Here is a 23,283-nt window from a genome sequence, read left to right as displayed (position 1 = left end):
CACCAAGTGGGGAAATGTTGAATAATGATACTTTCATACAAAATGTAGCCTATGGACAAATGTAGTACCTATAGAAACAGTGACTACTGAACCTTTTTTTTTTTTAAAGATTTTATTTATTTGATAGAGATCACAAGTAGGCAGAGAGGCAGGCAGAGAGAGAGAGGGAAGCGGGCTCCCCACTGAGCAGAGAGCCTGATGTGGGCCTCGATCCCAGGACCCTGGGATCATGACCTGAGCCGAAGGCAGAGGCTTAACCCACTGAGCCACCCAGGCACCCCTGATCTTTTTATTATATACACATATCAGTGAAAACTTGATCATATCATATGGTCCATATAAGTATACACATGTATATTTATATGCACACACACATATTACACACATGACATTATGCTAATCTAGATACATTTAATATAAAATATGAAGTAATGAAAATAAAAGTGATAAATTAAGGATTCAGAAATAGAAATAGAGCATTGATTTTTAGTAGTCTTTGAAGAGAGAAATGCGTTTAAAAGTCATTTTTCAGCCTTCCATGTGGTACTGTTTCATTGAATCTGTGCTACTGATTATAAGAAGTACCTGCCTATTCTTTCTTAACATTTATAATTTTTGTAATCTCTTTAGCCTTAGTGTGAGTTTTTTAGACATATAAATAATTCTGGTTTTTAGTTTTTTGGCTTATATAAATACTTTAAAAAAATCATTCTTCATACATAATAAAGAAAATATAAGTGAAATAAATTGGAAAGGTGTACCTTAAAACTTCACGTTTGGAATCTGAGTCTTCTGAATCACTTTTTAAAATTAGTTATTCACGTCCCTATTTTATTGTACAAGATTGTTTCTTTTATGCTTTGAAGAGAATTGATGGTGCAGCATTTCTTAAGTCCTCCACTAGTCTCTGGAATTTCCTCTGAAGGTGCTAACATATCCACTATTAACTGTAAGCTGTTTTTGTTGTTTCTTATCTTGCCATGTGAAGGGCAAATGGAAATGTTTTTTAGTTTGGGTATGTTCCTTTAAGCTCATAAAGCACTTGGTTGTTGCTTTGTAAGAAAATATGGAATTATGCTTTCTTTTTTTTTTTTTTAAGATCTATGTATTTATTTTGAGAGAGAAAGAAAGAGCAGGCACATGTGGGAGGGGCAGAGAGGGAGAGAGAGAACCTCAAACAGACTCCACGCTCAGCGCGGAGCCCCATGCGGGCTTGTTCTCATGACCTGAGCCGAAACCAAGAATCAAATGCTTAACTCACTGAGCCACCCATGTGTCCCTGCTCCTTGTTTCAATAAATATTTGCTTCACTGTTTGCTCCTTTGTTCTCTTTCTCCTTGCACATTAACTTTTTGTTTCAATGTCAAATCAACAGTACTATCTTAAAGACATTTTGAGTGGCAGTTAAACTCAGTAGTGGTAGAAAGAATGCATGTAACTCAAATAGAGAAGTAGCTATAATGTAACCAGCTGTGACCAAATTTGTGACCATGCAGGTAATGACAGCAATGACAACTTCTTTGTAGCCGATGATTATAAGATGCATCCAATGGTAAATGTGAGAAAATACATAGGTGTCTTGGAGTCAATGAATAATTGAAGGAGAAATCTTTTTTTTTTTTTTTAAGATTTTATTTATTTATTTGACAGAGAGAGTGAGAGAGGGAATACAAGGAGGTAGAGGGGGAGAGGGGAATGGGAGAGGGAGAAGCAGGCTTCCCGCCGAGCAGGGAGCCCCATGGGCTCAATCCCAGGACCCCGGGATCATGACCTGAGCCGAAGTCAGACGCCTAATGACTAAGCCACCAAGGCGCCCCTAAAGGAGAAATCTTGAGTATGTGTAACGAATTGTTTCATTAGTCATAAGCTCATACATATCCTTGAATAATAGGTATAACAAATATATGCCAGACATTTATGCAGTGTATAAGTAGTACTTGATGTTGAACCTTTACAGTAATCCAAGGATCACAGGTTGGAAATTATTCTAGATATTAGAGAGGTACATAGGGAAAAGGTGCTGTTCTAAACTGGGCAGTGTAAGAAGGTATTAGAAATGTTGGGACATCTGGATGGGTCATTGGTGTAAGCTTCGGCTTACACCTGACTTCGGCTCAGGTCATGATCCCAGGGTCCTGGGATAGAGCCCCACATTGCAATCCTTACTCAGCGGAGAGCCTCCTTTTCCCTCTAACTGTCATTCCCCATGTTTATGCTCTCTGACAAATAAATAAAATATTTTTTTAAAATTATCTTAAAAATGTTTATAGTTTGTATGTATTCTTCCAAACATTTATGTGTATTCATTCAAACATTTTAGGTTTTAATACATATGGTGATTTATTTTTGGAACTTGAACAAATAAAATTGGAGGCAATTATGACCAACCTAGAAGCATTTTAAAGGATGTAATCTCTTTAGCCTTGTTGATTTTTTGATAATTCACTAGAGGGCAGTAGTAAGCAATAAAAGTTTGTTTCTGAAAAGGATGGCTTTTTTATACATTTTTTTTTTTTTCAAAGAAGTCTGAGGCTAAATTCAGAAGATTATTATTTAAAGATCTCAGGTTGTAATGATTAAATGTGTTATGTAATGTTTTATGTTAGTTTTATCATAATCTAAATATTACAGTTAAATTTCCTGTTAATCCTTAAAACTTAAACATGCAGTCCAAGAAAAAAAAGCTGAAAGGTACATAATCCAAAACAATGACAACTTCCTTTTAGTGTTCTTTTTAGACTTCAAAATTCACAAGAAGATATTGTATTCTGGTCCCATATTACCACAAGGTGTTACCAAGGATATGTCTTTATTTCCTAAGATTTTTACATTAAGTTATTTCAGAATTTAGTTCAGCTCTTCTAATAAATATATAAATTTCATGTAAGGAAATAAATTCATGTAAATTAAGATTTCTTTTTTAAAACAATTTTTGTTTTTTTTTTATTATTAGGAGAAAAAGTAAGAGAAAAAATAATTAAGACCTAGTTTTTACATTCCAGATAGTCTACTGCACTTGTTACTAGTATGGCTGAGGAATCTGTGTTTTTAAGAATTTTCTGAGTGATTTTGATTAGCCAAGTTTGTCAGATCTAGTGATGAAGCAAATATGCAGACCAATAGGGCGTTTTTTACTATATATAAGCAAGGCACATTTGCAAGTCAAGACATATTTCTCAGACATGGTGTAATTAAGTTTAGACCTGAAAGACACTGAAATTTGCTGAAGAAATAGGGTTGAGAAGTTAGGCATTCTAGTTGAAGGCACTGCAGATACTAAAGTGTGGAAACTGGACAAAGCCAGAAGTAGTATAAAACCAGAGTGTTTAAAGAACATTGAACAATTCAGAGGTGTGAGACATAAGATGAGGTTGGTTAGGGATCAGGTTTTGAAGGTGTTGTATGCCAGGATTAAATAATTGCAGTCTGTTCACAAGACCTGTAATTCTACCTCTCATAGAAAAAATGACAAAACAACTTTTTTGAACAACCTTACCTGAAATTCTGATACACAAAAAAGTTAGATGTGCAACATAGAATTGCGCTGGTTGAAGTAGTAGCAGATCCCTGTGTGACTAGCTGTCTTCTTATCTCCTGTAGTGGCCTTAACGTCATCTACCCCAAATCCTAGGATGTTCTCCCAGGGCACTTTATAAAACTATTCTAATTAGTCTTGGAGATCTTGATGGATGTTAATTACAGGAGTAACATAATCTGACGTGGGTTCTGAAGATTACTTTGGAAACAGTGTAGAAGATGGATTTATAAAAAGTGAGAACAGCAGACCAGGAAGGAGAATTTAGATGACCTTGTGTTTGACAGTAGACTCTAAATAAGGGCCACATTGTTGATATTGACTAGAGCAATAGATTCCTTGGGAAATAATACTGAACATTGAGGTTCTCTACTTAAGGATCAAATCCATCTAAATAAGCATTGAGGTAAAATAAGCTTGTTTGGAGGTGTATGAGAGGACAGGGGATTTATTTGGATATAAACTGTGGTTAGCAAAATATTTTTGCCTTGGAATTTGGTTTAACACAACATAGGTGTGTTAAGATCATATATGAGTGTGGATAACTGATAAATAATATGTAATACTGCTTATTTATCAGAGTCTTCAAGTTTTATGTTTTTCTTTTTCAGTGTTTTAGAAAGTTGTGGAACTACTAGAAGAAACAAATGGGTCAAATGATAATTGGGTTAGGAAAGCTCGGTAAGGAAAGGTTAGATGAGCTGTGGGATACTTTGGCTCCCATAGGCTTTTTAATTTACATTTTCAGTGTTTTAAGGCTATGATATTTTGAATTCTTTCCTTTTTATACTTTACCAAGGTCATTACAAGCATAAAGTTGATAAGAATTGATTAATTGCAAGAAAATTACTCTATCTAAATTAAATTTTCTTCTAATATGAAACAGAATATATTTTTTCAGCAAGGGAGGTGGTAAGGAGGGGAGATAATGGGGAAATCATGAGAACATTAACTTAGGTTTTAATAATATGTAAAATACAAGATTTTAAGGTATTTCTTCATTAGAAAATACAAAGATTTGAATATTGGGTAATAAGTTCATAATTATCTAGTTACATTGTGCCATATAGAGTTGATATTATATGATAGAACTAGTTGATATCTGGGATTTCTTTTTGGTCATGTTCTTTGCTCAAATTCTCCCTTAATTAAAAAAACAAAACAAAACAAAAAAAAAACCATGGAGGGAGTTTCAAGATAGTGGTATAAGAAGACTCTGAACTCACCTTCTCCCATGGACACGATAAACTTACAGCTATATCTGGAATAAATTTTCTCTGAAAACCACCTGAGAACTTGAAGAACAGCACCTCCATAACAAAAGACAAAAGAGACACATCAAGTAGTGTAGGCAAGTCGAAGACATGGCCTCATCCCCATCCCCATCCCAGGTGACCCCACAATCAGGAGGTATCCTGTAATAAGGAACTCTCTTTGAGGAGGAGTAAGGGGATTGTACCCCTCATCAGGCATCTTGACTCTAGAGGCTAGCACTGGAAAGATGACCCCCCATACACATCTGGTTTTGAAAATCAATGGGGAGTTAAGATAGGGAGAATCATAGAAAGATAGGTAACAGATATCCTGCTGTGGCTTGTATACAAACCTGCTCTCCCTGAGATCAGCACAAAAGCCACAAATTGAAAAGTGCCTACCCCGTAAATGAGGGAGAACCACTAACTAATTTTAAGGAGGCTGTGGCAAAGGCAGGGACCTATAGACGTTTTGTCTGGTAATAGAAGCATTGGTGGAGTCCATTTTTGGCATGTCATTCTAACTTGCTGGTGACAGAGCAGTTGAGTGCCATTTCTAGTGCTCTCCCTCTAACATGCAAGCACTGGAGGACATATTCTGCCCACTTAACTCTTAACCTGACTGGCAAGCACCCCACGCCACATAGCACCCCAGCTACAAAGGGCCAGGCTCGTGTCCTGAGCCCTGTTCTCCTCACTCAGCGATTGGGCTGCAAATGGGCCAGATGAGCACCCTGATCCCTACTTCTATGTAGCAACCAAGCTGCAATGAGTCCAGGTGGGTGCCCTAAATCCTGCCCAACCTATGCAGAGAACCAAGTTGTTACTGGGCTGGGAGAGTACACTGAACCCTACCCTCACTGTGCAGCACCCAAGACCCAAACCAGTTGGTCCAGTGACCTGAGTCCCACCTGCCCTGTGCCACATATGGGATACAACTCAGCTGGTAAGTGCCAGAGCCGTGTCCTCCCCTAGCAGCAGGTAAGCTGTAATTAGCTTCCAGGGACACCCTAAGCCCCACCTAATCAGCATAGAGACTGAGCTATAACTGTGATGGGCAAGCAGCTAGAACCCCACTCTACCTGCACAGTGTCTGAGCCACAGCTGGGCAGGGTGAGTACCCTGAGCCCTGACTTCCCCATACAGTAGTGCTGCCTGTATCACAGCTGGTGGGCACATGTAACCCATAGGGTGGTTGCCCATATGAAGTGTCTGGCTCTGATGGCCAAGGGAGATTGCTCTAATGGCCCACATGAACCAGCTGTTAAACAAGACCACCCCTTCAAGACTGAGGGAGGTAGCAATTTCACTTAATATATAGACAAACAGGCAGAATGAGGAGATCAAAGAATATGTTCCAAACCAAAAAATAAGGCAAATCTCCATTAAAAAACTTTAATGAAAGGGAGATAGCAACCTACCTGATAAAGAATTCAAGTAATAGTCATAAAGATACTTAGCAGTGTTGGTGGGAGAGTGTATGAACACAAGAACCTTAGCAGAGCCAGAGAAAATACAAGAAAGTATCAAATATAACTGAACTGAAAAATACAGTAGAGGGGTTCAGTAGCAGAAATGGTAAAATAGGAGCATGAAGGCAAAGCTTGAGGACAAAGTAATGGAAAACATCTAGACAGAGCAGCAAAATGAAAAGAATTAAAAGTGAGGACAGGGCGCCTGGGTGGCTCAGTGGGTTAAGCCGCTGCCTTCGGCTCAGGTCATGATCTCAGGGTCCTGGGATCGAGTCCCGCATCGGGCTCTCTGCTCAGCAGGGAGCCTGCTTCCCTCTCTCTCTCTCTCTCTCTCTCTCTCTCTGCCTGCCTCTCTATCTACTTGTGATCTCTCTCTGTCAAATAAATAAATAAAATCTTTAAAAAAAAATGTGAGGACAACTTAAGGGACTTCAGGAACTACATCAAGTGGAATAACAATAAAAGTTCTCAGAGGAGATAAGAGAGAAAAAGGGCCAGAAAAATTATTTGAAGAAATAATGGCTGAAAACTTCCATAATCTGGAGAAGAAAACACATCCAGGTTCTGGAAGCCCTGGGAGTTCCAAACAAGATGAGCTCAACAAGAAGCAATCTCAGACACATTGTAATTAAAATGGTAAAAGGTAAGCATAAAGAGAGGATCTTAAAAACAGCAAGAGAAAAGCAACATATTACATACAGGGGAAACTATAATGCATCAGCAGATTTTTCAGCAGAAACATAATAAGCCAGACAAGGGAGTGACATAACTAACATTTATTTATGAAGCATAACATATTGAAAGTGCTGAAAGGGAAAAACTGCCACCCAAGAATTTTCTACCTGGCAAGATTATCATTTAGAATTGAAGGAGAGGTAATAGTTTCCCATATAAGCAAAAGCTGAGGGAATTCATTGCCTCTAAAATATGAAGGGTTAAAGACAAGAATAGTAAAATTAAAAATTAATTATTAGGTAACCTGGGTGGCTCAGTTAGTTGTGCTGACTCTTGATTTGAGCTTATGTCATGATCTCAGAGTCGTAAGATTGAACCCTACATTGGGCTCTGCGCTCAATGGGCATATGCTTGAGATTCTCTGTCTGCTTCTCCCTCTGCCCCTCCCCCTAAACACATGCACATGTCTTTTTTTTTTTTTTTTTTTTGTGATGGAAAAAATTCTTTATTGATAAATAGGTTACAATGAAATAAATAGAGTGACAGTTTCTTGGGGAATAAAAACTAGGGTAGGATTTCCGTGTCTCCACCCCAGCTCTAGCTTTAAGCCTCTGCCTTCCTACTGGCCAGTTTGGATGATGAGGCCTTGGTGGGCATGCCCGGCCTCCTTGAGCCCTTGGGGGCCTCTATCTTCCTGGCCAGGGGTTCAGGTACTGTCTTAGACCCACCACCCCTGGGACGAGCAGAGGCCTTGGCTTTGGGCCCCTCCTTGGCCACATGGGCAATGACCTCTTTAGGGATGTGGTTTTCCTTCTTTTTGGCTGGAGAAGCAGCACCATTCTTGCCCTTAGAGACTGTGGATTTTATACTCTGACTCCCAGCTTTTGTCTTCCTGGGGGCCTCACCACCCTGGCTCTTCTTTCTGCCTTTGACCTTTGACTTCTCACTGAGCCCAGTGGCACTGGGAGGAGCCCATGGGGCCTTGTCTGGCTGTTGAGAGGCCTTCCTGGCCTCACTCACTCTTGCCTCTTGGTCTTTGGTCTGGCCGCCTTTCTTGGGAGCCTTCTCTTTGGCTGCACCTGGTTTGGGAGGAGCCATCCTTGCCTCTCGAGGCTTCTTCGGTCCCCTTTTCACCTCGGCTGGGTTGGAAGGGTCCTTCTTTGCCTCTCTTGGTTTCTTAGGGACCTTCTCCTTGGTCTCACTGGGTTTCCTGGGGGCTGTCATGGTGGATGTCTTCCTGTGTTGGACTTTCCTTTTATGCTTGGGAACCAATTTGAAGCTGCCAGTGGCGCCCCTGGTCTTGGAGTTGGTGGGCCTGATGAGCAGACCGCGGCGCACGCCCGTGGCCAGGGCCTGCTTCAGCAGGTGCTTGAACCGGAGGCTGTCCGCCATAGGGTACTTCTGCAGGATGTAAAGCTTGATGGCGGCCACAGAAGTGCCCCGGCGCTGCTCTCCGGCCTGCAGTGCCTCCAGGACCATGCGCAGCACAGGGGGGTGGCGGCGAGGCCCTCGGATGGCGCTGCGACTCGAGCCTGGCTCTTCAGACCCAGATAGCCAGGATGACCCCACTGTGGAGGGCAAGGGGGCTGAGGACGCTGAGATGCCGCTGGAGGCAAAGCTCCCAGGAGCCATTGCATGGGTAGACGCGGACGCAGACGCTGATGGTCAGAGCCCTCCCAAGGTGTGATCTTTTTTTTTTTTTTTTTTTTTTTTTTTTGTATTAAATTCCAGGCTGGGTAAGTTTAATCAGTGTTGAGTCTGTTGTCTAGGAACAAGGGAAGGTCTGGCAGGCTTTTCTAGCTCATGGTCCGTCGTCATGATCAGCGACAGCAGGACTCTTCTGGGCAGCCAAGCAGCTTCCACGTGCGCACGCCGCCAGCCCGCCATCTGGAAACGCAGCACCCCTGCACCGGTTCTGGCTCTGCTCACATCTTCCCGGCGAAGCTGTGGGGACGCCTCTCATGCATGCTCTCTTTCTAAAATATCTATATAATCAGATGAAGGGATACATAAAATAAGATGTAAAATATGTTATCAAACATACAAAATGTGGGTAGGGGAAGTAAATATATAAAGCTTTGGGGTGTATTCCAAATTAACTTACTTTAACTTAAAAGAGATTTTATTTACATGAGATATTCTATATGAACCATACAGTAAGCACAAAGAAAGAACTTCTAGGAAATCTACAAAAAGAAAAGAGAAAGGAAACTAAACACTAAATAAAGCAAGTCTAACCACAGGAAAGAGGGAAGAAAGGAACAAAGAGAAACCACAAAAATAGAAAACAATTAGCAAAATAATATATATCTGTCAATAATTTTTTATTTTTTAAAAATTTACATATTTATTTGAGATAGAGTGAGAGAGAGCTAGAGTGGGGAGGAGGGGTAGAGGCAGAGGGAGAAGCAGGCTCTCTGTAGGGAGCTTGATGCGGGGCTCAGTCCCCCCTAAGATCATGACCTGAGCTTAAGGCAGATGTTTAACCAACTGAGCCATCCAGGTGCCCCTCAATAATTGCTTTAAATGGACTAAGTTCTCCAATCGAAAGATACAGGTGATTGAATGGATTTTTAAAAAAGCCAGGATCCTTCTACATGCTGCTTGTAAGAGATTTACTTCAAATGTAATGACCCACACAGATTGAGAGTGAAGGGATGGAAAAAAGATATGCCATGGAAACGGAAAGAAAGCTGGGGTAATTATACTTCTGTCTGACAAAATAGACTTAAAAAAAACCAAGATGATAAGAAAAACAAAGAAGGGCATTACATATTAATAAAGGTCTCAATCTAACAGGAGTATATAACATTTTAAATGTTTATGTACCCAATTTGAGGCACCTAAATATAAAAGGTAAATAGTAACAGAAATAAAAGGAAAAATAGCAATATAATAATAGTAGTGGATTTTAATACTCTCTTGGATCAATGAATTGGCCATCCAGACAAAATCAATAAGGAAACATTGGCCTTAAGTGTCATATTAGACTAGATGGACTTTGATACATGTAGAACATTCCATCCTAAAATAGCAGAATACACATTCTTTTCAAATACACATGTCTAGGATAGTTCATATGTTATGCCATAAAACAGGTTTCAGTAAATTTAAGAAGATTGAAATCATATCAAGTATCTTTCCAACCTCAATGCTATGAAACTATAAATTGGTTACACTTTAGAAGAAAACTGGGGCGGGAGGGAAAAAAGAGTAACACGTGGGACACCTGGATGGCTCAGTTGTTAAGCATCTGCCTTCAGCTCAGGTCATGATCCCAGAGTCCTGGGATCGAGCCTTGCATCAGGTCCCCTGCTTGGTGGGAAGCCTGCTTCTCCTACTCCCTGTGCTTCTGTTCTATCTCTCTCTGTCAAATAAATAAACAAACAAATAGTAACATGTGGAAGCTAAACAACATGTTATTAAACAACCAGTGGGTCAGCAAGGAAATCAAAGAGGAAATCTAAAAGTACCTTGAGACAAATGAAAATGAAACACAACATTCCACAATCTCTGGGATGCAGCAAAAGCAGGTCTAAGAGGCAAGTTCATAACAATATAAGCCTACCTCAAGAAACATGAAAATGTCGCATAAACAATCTACATAAAGGAACTAGAGAAAGAACAAACCACCTCTAAGTTAGTAGAGGGAAAGAAATAATAAAGATCAGAGTAGAAATAAATAGGAGCTAAAAAAACAACAGAGAAGATCAATGAAACACCCAAAGAGCTGGTTCTTTGAAATGATAAACAAAATTAGCAGACCTTTAGCCAGACTCATAAAAAAATAAAATGAAAAAAAAAAAAACAAACCAAAATCAAATCTGAAATGAAAAAGAAGTTACAACTGATAACAAATTAAAAGGATCATAAGAAAATACTATAAACAATTATAGGCCAACAAATTAGACAACCTAGAAGAGTTGAATAAATTTCTAGAAACAGCAATCTTCTAAAATTGACCATGAAGAATATAAAATCTGAATAGACCAATTATTAGTAATGAAACTGAGTCAACTACCAAAAACTCCAAGAAATAAAAGACGAGATGTAGATGGCTTCACACATATATTTTACCACAATTTAAAGAAAAGTTAATATCTATCTGCCTGAAACTATTACAAAAAATTGAAGAGGAGGGAACACTTCCAAACTCATTTTACGAGGCCAGCATTACCCTATTAACAAAACCAGACAAAGACACTGCAGAAAAAGAAAACTATAGGCAAATATCCCTGATGAACACCGATGCTAAAATTCTCAAGAAACCAAAGCAATACATGAAAAGGATGGTACACCATCACCAAGTGAGATTTATTTCAGGGATATAAGGATGGTTTAACATTTGCAAATCAATCATTGTGATACACTCCACTAACAAAATATATGATGGTGGGCACCTGGGTGGCTCAGTTGGTTAAGCAACTGCCTTCGGCTCAGGTCATGATCATGGAGTCCCAGGATCGAGTCCCACATCCTGCTGGACAGGGAGTCTGCTTCTCCCACTGACCTCTCTCCTCTCATGCACTTTCTCTCATCCTCTCTCTCTCTCAAATAAATAAAATCTTTAAAAAATATATATATGATGGAAATCATATGATCATCTCAATAGATGCAGACAAACCATTGACATAATTCAATATCTGTTTATGATAAAAACTCTGAACAAAATGGGTATAAACGGAACATTCCTTAACATAGTGAAGGCTGTATATGGCAGTAATGAAGGCCATACATGACAGACCCACAGCTGACATCATATTCAATGGTAAAAAACTGAAAATTTTTTCTCTAAGATTAGGAACAAGACAAGAATGCACACTCGTGCCATCTTAATTTAACATAATATTGGAAGTCCTAGTGACTGCTGATAGGCAAGGAAAAGAACTAAAAGGCATCCAAACTGAAAAGAAGTAAAACTTTCACTATTTATCGATGACATGATACTATATGGAGTAAATCCTAAAGACCATCAAAAAACTACTGGAACTACTAAATGAATTCAGTGAAGTTGCGGGATACAAAATTAATATACAGAAATCTGTTGCACTTCTATTCACTAATAACAGAATAGCAGAGAGATTAAGAATCCCATCTACAGTTGTATCAAAAAGGAGAAAATACCTAGGAATAAATTTAACCAAGGAGGTGAAAGATCTATACCCTGAAAACCATAAGACCTTGAGGAAAGAAATTGAAGGCAACCCTCAAAATGGAAAGATAAACCATGCTCATGGATCAGAAGAATTAATATTGTTAAAGTGTTCATACTACCGAAAGCAATCTACAGAATCTGTGTAATCCCTCTCAATGTGCCAATGGCATTTTTCACAGAACCAGAGCAAATAATCCTAAAATTTTTGTGAAGCTCCAAAGAGCCAAAGCAATCTTGAGAAAAAAGAACAAAGCTGGAGGAATCATGCTGCCTGATTTCAAATTATACTACAGAGCTGCAGTAATGAAAATAGTATGGTACCACAAAACAGATACCGGAGTCAACAGAATAGAATAGAAATCCTGGAAATAAACTCACATTTATATGGTCAATTAATCTACATGAAAGGAGGCAAAAACGGGATGGAGGAAAGGCAGCCTTTTAAAATAATGGTGGTGTGAAAACTGGACAACTGCATGAGAAAGAATGAAATTGAGCCACTTTGTTAAATCATGTACAAATATACAAAAATAAGCTCTAAATGGATTAAAGACTTGAATATAATACCTGAAGCCATAAATCTCCTTGAAGAAAATACAGGTAGTAAGCTTTTTGACATTGCTCTTAGCAGTATTTTTGGGGGATCTATCTCTTCAGGCAAGGGAAACAATAGCATAAATAAATGGGACCATACACAGTGAAGGAACTCATCAACAAAAGGAAAAGGCAACTTACTGAATGGAAGAAGGTGCTTACAAATGATATATCCAGTACAGAGTTGGTACCCAAAATATAGGAAGAACTCGTACAACTCATTGTACAAAAACAACAACAAAAAATCCTAACCTGATTTAAAAATGGGGACTGAATAGATATTTTTCTAAGAAGACATTTGAATGGCTAAGAGGCACATGAAAAGATGCAACATCACTAATTATAAGGAAATTACAAATCAAAACCACAGTGAGGTATTACTTTACCCTTGTTGGAATGACTAACATCAAAAAGACAAGAAATAACACATTGGGTGAAGATAAAGATAAAAGAGAACCCTCATGCACTGTTGATGGGAATACAAATTGGTGCAGCCACTATATAAAATAGTATGGAGGTTCCTCAAAAAATTAAAAATAGAAATACCATATGATCCAGCATTTCTACTGCTGGGTATTTATCTGAAGAAAACAAAACACTAATTTGAAAAGATATGTACCACTCTGTTCATTGTAACATTATTTACAATAGGCAAGGCATGGAAGCAACCTATGTGTCCAGCAGGTGAATGGATAAAGAAGATATGATACGCGTGTGTGAACAACATGGGGGTTAAGGGTGCTGATCTTCCCACATGTGTGAAAATCTGCATATGATTTTTGACTCACCCCAAACTTAACTGTTAATAGGCTATTGTTGACCAGAATGAGATAGCATAAATAGTCAATTAACACATATTTTGTATGTTATATGTGTTATATACTGTATTCCTAAAATAGAGGAAAAACAATGTCGTTAAAATTGTAAGGAAAATACATTTGTAGTACTATACTGTATTTATGAAGAATCCATGTATAAGTGGACCCTTGTAGTTCCAACCCAAATTATTCAAGGGTCAACTGTAATTAAAATTGTCACTTAAGTTTTTTCGGAGTTGATATCTAAGTTGCAGAGACTTTGAGAGAAAATATTCAGGATCACCCAGGATATTTTGAAGTTTTGGGGTTAAGCCCAAGAAATTGCATTTATCACTTTTGCTTACATTTGTTGTCTTGAACTCAATTTCATGAGCTTACTTAACTTCAGGGAGACTGGCTAAAGTAGTTTGGCTGTGTGCTCAGGAGGAAAATGAAAAAGATTTAAATATATAATGTGTCTGCTTTAGAGCCTGTTGCTGCAACCGGGAAATGATAGTTGTTTCTAAAGATTTAATGATTTAGAGTAACGGTTATGTGGCAACTGCCATTTGTAAGCATTTTTAACAGTTACCATTAAAAGTCGTCGTTTGAGGTTGGCTAATATGGAAAGATATAAAATAATATGTTTATTCTCAATGCTAATCAACAGAAAATTACTTGTAGGAAAATATTTAAAATACTTAGCAAAATGATTAATTATACTTAAAACTTGTAATAAATTGTGTACAGATAATTGGTGTGCTAAATAACATGCATATATTAAAATATGTTTTAATGAGGGTTTACTATATATTGTTGGATAAAATTGTTTTTTCCATAGAAAATAGTTTTATAAAATGTTTTTACTAATTCACACTCTTTTAACCCCTCATTAATCTGGAGTTGCAGTTTATTACTTTGGTATTCTATTTACAGTAATTTTGCAACTTATCCTTTGAAGAATACATATTACCTCTTCTATGAACAGTTAGTATTACACATGTCAGTTTATATAACTGTAAATTTGAAATAAGAGAATTATGAGACAGTATATCATGATTCACTCCCAGGTACTTTGTTCTTCAGTGACTGTAATCCTTCACAACTGTACTCTTGCACGTCCTTTAAAGTTTAAAGGACATTTTTCCCTCAAAATTGTGTATAATATGTATAAAATAGTAGTAATGAAACATTTTTATTTTGTTCTTTTAGGCCTATGGCATGTCTGCATTACCTTTAAATCTAATAAAAGGCACTAGAAGTGCTGCTTATGAACGTTTAGAAAACACTGAAGACATTGAAGAAGTGGAGCAACACATTCAAACGATTAAATCAAAAGTGAGTTGTTATTTTATTGTAATTGGAAAGCATATAAGCGCATTATCTTTACACTACTTTCTAAACTTAGACATTGCAACCCCATATTTTTGATGTTGTTTGAATTTCTTACAACATGTCCTTAGCAAAATGTGTCCATGGTTTTAAAATTTGTCTTCTGTGAAATGCAAGACACTAAAAATTTGAGAATTTCTATTAGTGTTTTAATAAGTAAAAGCAGAAGTTTTGCTCAGGTATGATCAAGACCTTGCTTATTCCCAGGTATATTGATTTCATGTGTAACATCAGATTTTACTGTATCACTTACGTTCAAGTTTTACGTACTAGTGGAATAAGGTAAAAATTACATGTAATCACTTGCCAATTGTGTGTACTTCTAAAAACACAATGAAGTTTCTTCTTTATCACCTTGAAGTAACAGATGAACATAATTTATAGAACATATTTATAGAACAGATGAATAATACTTATAGAACATATAAAACCTATTTATAGAACATTTTTAAGTATGTATTAAGCTAGCATAATCCTGATACAGAAACCAGATGATAATTGCATACAAAAAAGACTACATATGTGCTGGTCTCTCTTATGAACATAGTTTTAATATAAAGAAAAATATTAGCAATTCAAACCTGTGCTCTAATAAGAGAATATTTTATAATTACCTGATCAGTTTTATCCTAGAAATTCAAGGATGATACATTAAAAAATTTATTAAAGTAGTTTAATGTATTGAGAATAAATGAGAAATAAGCATTTGAATAGATGCTAAAGAATATTTAATAAAAGTCAATTTATACTTATGATTTTTAAAAAAAGCCTTACCAAATTAGAAGAGAAGAGTGTACTTAGGAAAGGAAGCCTATAATGAGCATCATACTTAAATGATGAATTAAACATTCCCATTGAAGTCAGACACAGGTCAGTGAGTCAGTATCATTGTTGCTCTTTAACATATTCCTGGAGGTCCTTGTCAGTTAAGAAAGAATGCAGGTATAAACATTGGAGGGAGAGGAAAGGAAAAGGGAAATATCCTTTATTATTCACAGATATCATATACTAAGAAAATATGAAAGAATGAACTAATAAATTAATAGAACTAATAAGAGTTCATCAAAGTACCTGGATATAAACATATAGAAATCATTAGCTAGTTAGAAGATGTTAATAGAAAATGGTCTCATTCACAATAGCTGCAAACTATAAAATTATAAGAAATGTCAGAACTATATAATAATAAGAAATGTCAGAATCATCCTGGTAGAAATTATAGTTATTAAAATACATAATAGAAAACTGAAATATATGGAGAACTTCATCCGTTCCTAATTGGGAAGATTGAGTATTGTAGAGATGATAGTTTTTCTAAAGTTTAGGTGGAAATTTATAAAAGACAAAATATGAATTTTCGTAGACCCCCCTACCATAGAGCAAAACAATCCTGAATTCAAATCAAATACAAAATTTATAAGACATTAGGAAAAAGTGGAAGTAAAATTGTATCTTGGTGTATAGAAGTTCTTTCTGAACAAGCCACAAAAAAAACCCAAATGCTAATTGAGAGATTGGTGAGTTTTATATTTTTGAGTTCTAAAATTTATGTACCCAAAAGCACCACCAAAAAGAAGTCTGTAATATAGGAGAATATCGCAATATGGATATGTATAAAGAACATCTTCAAATCAGTAAGAAAAAAGGACAAGCAATCCATAGAAATAATGAACAAAAGACCCAAATAGAGTTTACTGAAGGAAAAATTAAACTCTCCAGTGAAAATGTAAAATGATGCTTCAGCTCTTCAGCAGTAAGTAGGTTTGCCAGGCATCCCAGTTTGCCTGGAACTTGAGGGGATTTTCTAGAATGTGGAATTTGGAGTACAGAGACCATGATGGTTGGTTCCCCCTGTAATCAGAGATAATAATCAGAGATATGCTAATTAGAGCAAGTCAATATTACTTTTAACTTTTTTTTTTTTTAAAGATTTTATTTATTTATTTGACAGAGAGAGATCACAAGTAGGCAGAGAGGCAGGCAGAGAGAGTGAGAGGGAAGAAGGCTCCCTGCAGAGCAGAGAGCCCGATGGGGGACTCGATCCCAGGACCCTGAGATCATGACCTGAGCCGAAGGCAGCAGCTTAAACCACTGAGCCACCCAGGCGCCCAAAAATACATCCCTTTTTAATAAAGTTTAAAGTTTAAAGTTTATAAAGTTTAATTAATAAAGTTTAATCCCATTTAATAAAGTTAAAGTTTAAAAGCAGTTGATGTCTAGGAACATCTCCTACTCAAGTATGTATATATACTTATATCTGGGTGAAAAAGGATGTTCCTGCACATTGTTAATGCTCCCAAAAAAGAAAACAATTTAAGTGTTCAAAAATTAGGTATTTATTAATATACCATGGTATAATGTGGTATGCAGTGATAAAAAAAATGAGCTGAATTTATATAGACTAAAGAATATATCTTTATAGAATTAAAGCAGACTCAGTTAAAATTCTAACCCTCCTTATTATGCATATAATTATCTGTGGGGCTTATTTTCCTCATTTAATAAATGGAAATAATATTACTACCAATTTCAAAGTTTTATTCTGAAGATTTGGGGAGAATAAATGTTAAAGAACAGAAGATTAGGAAGAATAAATGTTAAAGAACAGATCAGTTTTAGGTACAAGAAATGTGCTCAAGAAATGTTAGCTATTATGTACAACAAAAACTCGTATTAGCATATATACATGCGTGCCAATATGTAGAAAATGTATAGAAGGATATTGTATTGCTTAATGGTGGTGACAGTAGGAAAGGGCAGTGTGAAGGGGAGCTTTCACATTTTACTTTTTTTTTAAACAAAGGGTGTGTATTCATATGCTTTATAACTATCCTCCACCCCCGCCCCGATGAAATAATTAGTTAACTGCTGGTTTTTTATCCTGGTGTTTGTTTCTCTGACCAAAATTCTTCTTCTGTTGTTTTGGTCAGTAGGCAAAGCAGAGTGGGCCTCTACCCCTCACTCTACTGAAATATTCACCAAATAGATAACTTGGGTTTATTTTTAGTGGACCCTTAATATACTGATTTTTTCCTGAAATAGTGAAAGCTAATTGTTAAGTAAAGCTACCTCATTGTTGTTATCCTTTGGATACAAGAATGGCATTTCTGAGAAAAATTGTATGTTTACGATACAAAGTACTGTTTTTTTTCTCATGCCACACTTGAAGTATTATTGCCTGGATCTGTCTTCTAGAAGGGAATGTTTGTTTTATTCTTTGTCCTTCCCAAAATACCCTCTGAGGTGCCTTTTGGGAAAAAGTTTGAATAGTACCCATTGTACTTGACTTAAAGGAGTGAAGATAATTAAATATAGTCTAGTGTATGCAAAGTATGGTCTCTGGAGCAGTAGCACCAGCATCTCCTGGGGCTTTGGTAGAAATGCACATATTAGGCCCCACCCAAGACCAACTAAATTTTATTTATAGGATCTAGAAATCTTTGTTTAACAAACTTCTTAGGTAATTGATATGCATGATAAAGTTTGAGAGGCAATTATCTTAAGGTATGGAAGTCAACAGCTAGTTCCAGAAGTACATGGCAGTGCCATTATGTAAAGAGATCATTATAACTATATAGATCTCTTTATTAAATGATATTTTTGAATATTGTCTTCATTATATCTATGATTTCAGATGAGGCTGCACTGACATATGCTAGAGAGCGATTTTGTTGTCTCTCTCTTAAGAACCTATTTAAACCTGAATAGGGATATTAACATTTTAATATCTGATGTCTTTATTTTTTTATTTATTTATTTTTTAAAGATTTGAGAGAGAGAGAGAGCACGAGTGTGAGCATGAGTTAGGGGAGGAGCAGAGGGAGAGGGAAAGGTAGAAGCAGATTCCCCGCTGAGCAGGGAGCCCAATGCAGGACTCCATCCCAGGACCCCAGGATCATGACCACTTGCTCACCCAGCTGAGCCACCGAGGTGCCCCTGATGTCTTTACATTTTAAAAATGTAGTTCTATATATTTTTCTTGTTGCTTTCCAATAAAAGCAAACAAATTTTCACCTTTTTTTGTATTTAGCAATTGTCATATTATTGTAATTTATTATTGTATCTGATCGAAGACACTTGGGGGCAGGGTAGTTACAGTGGGAAAATGTTATTTTTTAACCACCATGGGATACCTGCTTGTAGTTACAGTAAGCATCACATAAAAATAGATGGATGAAAGTTACCTATCAGTAGGTTGGCCAAAGAAAATATGACCTATTTGCAAAAGTACTTGGAGAATAAGAAAGTGACAGTTCTTAGCAATTGTTATAAATATCTCTGCATAGCACATACTAGTATCATAATTCTCTACTGGTGTCTGAATCAGGGGCTGACCAAAGGGAGATAAGGAGTAGAACCAAATATATTAAGATAAGGGATAGAAGAGGAACTTGGAGGTGAGAAAGAGTAATGGTGCAAATTGAATAAAGTACCCTGTTAAAAAGACATTTTTAAAGATATTTATCTTCTTTCCACATAACTTTACCATATAGTTGGAAAACAGGAATCAAGAAGTTTATCAGGAAATGTACACACATCTACATTTTGATGCTGATCTTGTTTCAGAGATATGTATTCTTACAAAGATGATGTCATTTTTTTTTTTTCAGTTTGTAAATTTGCCTAAGGCATATCCAACCTAAAAAAGGTTTTGTTGCATGATTTGCTAAATCTGATGGGTACTTACTAAAACCTTAACTGTAAAAAACTGTTATATTTTGTTCTGCTATTTACAGAGCAAAGATGGTCGACCTTTGCCAGCAAGGGATAAACGCGCCTTAAAACAATTTGAAGAAAGGTTACGAACACTTAGGAAAAGAGAGAGGCACTTAGAATTCATTGAAAACAGCTGGTGGACAAAATTTTGTGGTGCTCTGCGTCCCCTGAAGGTAAATGGAGTTTTAAAAAAATTATGTTGTCACTCTTTCCCAAGTTTATATAGACCTTTTAGAGTAATTGAGTTCTCTTTGTGAGGCATTACAGTGTGGTACTTGTGAGCATGAATTTTGGAGTTAAAGTGATTTTGAATCAGTTCTGTCATTTGGTAGTTTAGGCCACTTACACACCTTTCTAAGCTTCATTCATTTACTCATGTGTACACCAAGTGTTATAACAGAGGTGCTGGGAAATTTGAATTAAAATAAAAATAATGTAGTATGTTGCTAACACATTTTGCAGGTTGGGACTTCTCCATAAATACGAGAACTAGGATCCATATTAGAACTCAGGAACCCTAACTGAAAGTAAAAGAATTTGCTTCGTTGTTAGATGATATGTTTCTGAAAATATGTAGAAAGGTATTTTTTAGGACAGAAAACCATTAATTAATCCTTCCTTCCTCCCTTTCCTTCCTTTCTTTCCTTCTTTCACATCTTTTCTTTTTTGAAACTATCATTTGCTAGCCTTGAATTCTTCAGACAGTGGTACATAAACTCAAGTACCTACATTGAACTAAAGGCATAATAATACAACCCAAGTCTAAAAAGTAGCTAGAACTTTTGGCCACAGACTTCTGTATTGTCCATTCTGTATCTGGCATTTTAAACACCAAGCTTTGTGTATAATAGTATGCAAGTTGTAATTTAGTGCAATGAATAGACTGGTTTAAGGAAAGTTAGGCAAGATGAAGCTATAAAGTGGATTTTGGCTAAGTTTAAAAAAATGTTTGAGAGCCCAATGAAAGGGTTGGTCAGGTTGAGTTCTGCTTTGTCTTCCTCTTGAAATTAGAATGGAAGTAAGGAAATGCATTGACTACTCACCTTAAAAAGCTGCTTTTTGAAAGAGTTCTTAAAAGATATATCATAATCAGTTATATCTATTGTGTATTACTTTTTAAACCTTCTGTTAGAATCAGTTTTAGTAAAAACTCACTACTCCTTTTTTGTGGGGTGATTGTCTTTATAATACCAAAAGTATGATGAAACCCTCCTCAGCTGGTTTTTTTTTTTTTTAATCTCCTCAACCTTATCTTAATTCTATATTTTTTATATGGCTTTTTTTATAAATATTTATAACAGTCTAACATTAGCTGCCTTGATTTAAACATGCCCTGTCCTATTTCATGGAACCTATTTTTAGAGGGATTTTTAAATCAACTTATTAAGTGTGCAGACTGATTTTGCCAAATACAGATGTGTAGATATGGAAGATCACATTACTCTAAAAAGCTACTTGATGTCTTCGCCTGTTCCACTGAACTCAAACCCCGGATAGCTATTGATGTCCTTCCGTCACTGTGGTTTAGTTTTACGTGCTTTATAATTTCATGTAAATGAAATCATAGAGTGTAGTATAATCTTTTTTCTGGTGCAACAAAATATTTCTTGAGTTTTGTCTGTGTTGCATGTTTTCTTTCAGTAATTCATTCTGTTTTACTGCTGGGTCGCGTCCTGGTGTGTATGTCTATGTCACAATTTGTTTATCCACTCACCTTTTAGTGGAGATTTGAGTTATTTCCTGTTAGAGATTATTAGGAATAATGCTGATGTGAACATCTGGTATAGATGTGTGTTTTCATTTCATTCATTTTTGTTGGGTAAATAGCAGAATTTCTGGGTCTAATGTTTAATGTACATATAACTTTATAAGAAACTGCCAAATTATTTTCCAAAGTGGTTGTACCATTTTCCATCTCCCACAGCAAAAAGAGATTTCAAATTGCTTCACATCCTTGTCAACTCTTATATTATAACTTTGTAGTACTCATTCTGATGGATGTATGATACTATTTCATTATGGTTTTGATGTGCATTTCCTTGGTGACTAATGATACGGAGCATTTTTTTAGTATTCTTATTGTGTATTTTCTTTAAAATGCCTGTGTATATCTTTTGTCCTTTTTAAAAATTAATTGCTTTATGGGTGAGTTACAGAAATTCTTTATATATTCTGCATTAAGTACTTTGTGAAAAATATGTATTGTGAATGTTGTCTCTTTATAGCTTGCCCTTATGTTTTCTTAAACTGTCATTCAAAGAGATGTTCCTTACATTTTTATTGCAATCATTTTTTCATATGTTTTCTTCTGGAAATTTTATGGTTTTAGCTCTTAAATTTTAGGTCCATAGTCCATTTTAAGTTAATTTTGTGGGATGGTATAACCTCAGGGTTTATTTTCCATATGGATATTCAATTGTTTCCGCAGCATTTTTGTAAAGACTCTTCTTTGCTCATTGACATTCCTTGATACTTTTGTCAAACCAATTGATCATGTATATGTGTGGGTCTATTTCAGGACTTACTCTTTCGCTCCATTGATTCCTATGTCCTTTTTTTTTTTTTTTTAAGATTTTATTTATTTTATTTGACAGAGATCACAAGTAGGCAGAGGCAGGCACAGAGAGAGGAAGGGAAGCAGGCTCTCTGCTAAGCAGAGAGGCCTATGAGGGGCTCGATCCCAGGACCCTGGGATCATGACCTGAGCCGAAGGCAGAGGCTTTAACCCACTGAGCCACCCAGGTGCCCCCGATTCCTATGTCCCTGTGATGAAACTTGATTACCGATTTGTTATACAATCAGTCAGGAAATCAAGGAGTATAAATTCTTCAGTTTTGTCTTTCTTTTTCCATATTGTTTTAGCTATGCTATCTCTTCTGCATGTTCATGTAAATTTTAGAATCAACTTGGAATTCTACAGAATATCCACTGGGATTTCTATTAGGATTACTTTGAATCTGTAGGCAAATTTGGGGAAAATTGACATTGTAAACTTGAACCAAATGAGAGTTTGTAAGCCACTAAAACTGACACCAGCCTTTTGCAGTGAAGAAAGAAAGGCTATTACTGTGGCACCACCTAGGATAGCAGGGAGCTAATGCTTTGAAGACCTGAACTACCTGATGGCTTGCAAGTGAAGGTTTTTGGTTGTTTTGTTTTTTTGTTTTTTTAAAGGTTTTATTTATTAATTTGACAAAGATCACAAGTAGGCAGAGAGGCAGGCAGAGAGAGAAGAGGAAGCAAGCTCCCAACTGAGCAGAGAGCCCGGTGTGTGTGCGGGGCGGGGGGGGGGGGTCCTCAATCCCAGGACCCTAGGATCATGACCTGAGCTGAAGGCAGAGGCTTTAACCCACTGAGACACCCAGGTGCCCTTGCAAGTGAAGGTTTTTAAAGGCAGATTTTGGGGCAGGAGGCCTCCTGAGAAGGTCAGCCCCACTGATTAGAGGCCCATGTTAGCTGTTAGCTGTTTTGTCTGGTACCCCAGAGGTCTTTTCCATCTCAAAAGGCTCGGAATCTGAAAAATACCTTTATTCTTTATGTTAAAAATTTCTAGTCCATGAACATGAGAGCTTTCCATTTATTTGTTGTATCTGAAAGTTCTCTTTGCAGTATTTTGTATATTAAGCATAAAGGTCTCTCGAATATTTTGATAAATTTTTCTGTATTTTTGTTTATACTGTTACACATGATTTTA

The 23,283-nt window shown here is 36.6% G+C and overlaps 2 protein-coding genes across 3 annotated transcripts in view; one reads left to right on the top strand and one right to left on the bottom strand.

Moving 5' to 3' along the window:
- LMBRD1 (LMBR1 domain containing 1) overlaps nucleotides 1-23,283 on the top strand; it is a 138,839-nt gene that overhangs the window by 53,805 nt on the left and 61,751 nt on the right. For both annotated transcript variants that reach the window (XM_046004962.1, XM_046004963.1), the window contains exons 8-9: nucleotides 14,694-14,819; nucleotides 19,610-19,762. In XM_046004962.1, the coding sequence (XP_045860918.1) occupies nucleotides 14,694-14,819; nucleotides 19,610-19,762 (279 nt within the window). The remainder of the gene's footprint in view (nucleotides 1-14,693; nucleotides 14,820-19,609; nucleotides 19,763-23,283) is intronic.
- Nucleotides 7,521-8,608, bottom strand: LOC123941610 (histone H1.8-like). The gene has a single exon (XM_046004964.1). It carries the CDS (start codon nucleotides 8,565-8,567, stop codon nucleotides 7,539-7,541), a length of 1,029 nt encoding a protein of 342 aa, XP_045860920.1. The 5' UTR covers nucleotides 8,568-8,608; the 3' UTR covers nucleotides 7,521-7,538.

The sequence above is a fragment of the Meles meles genome, chromosome 5, assembly GCF_922984935.1.
Source record: "Meles meles chromosome 5, mMelMel3.1 paternal haplotype, whole genome shotgun sequence".
Classification (NCBI taxonomy): domain Eukaryota; kingdom Metazoa; phylum Chordata; class Mammalia; order Carnivora; family Mustelidae; genus Meles; species Meles meles.
The sequence above is the reverse complement of the archived record's forward strand: the minus strand, read 5'-3'. Positions and strand labels throughout refer to the sequence as shown.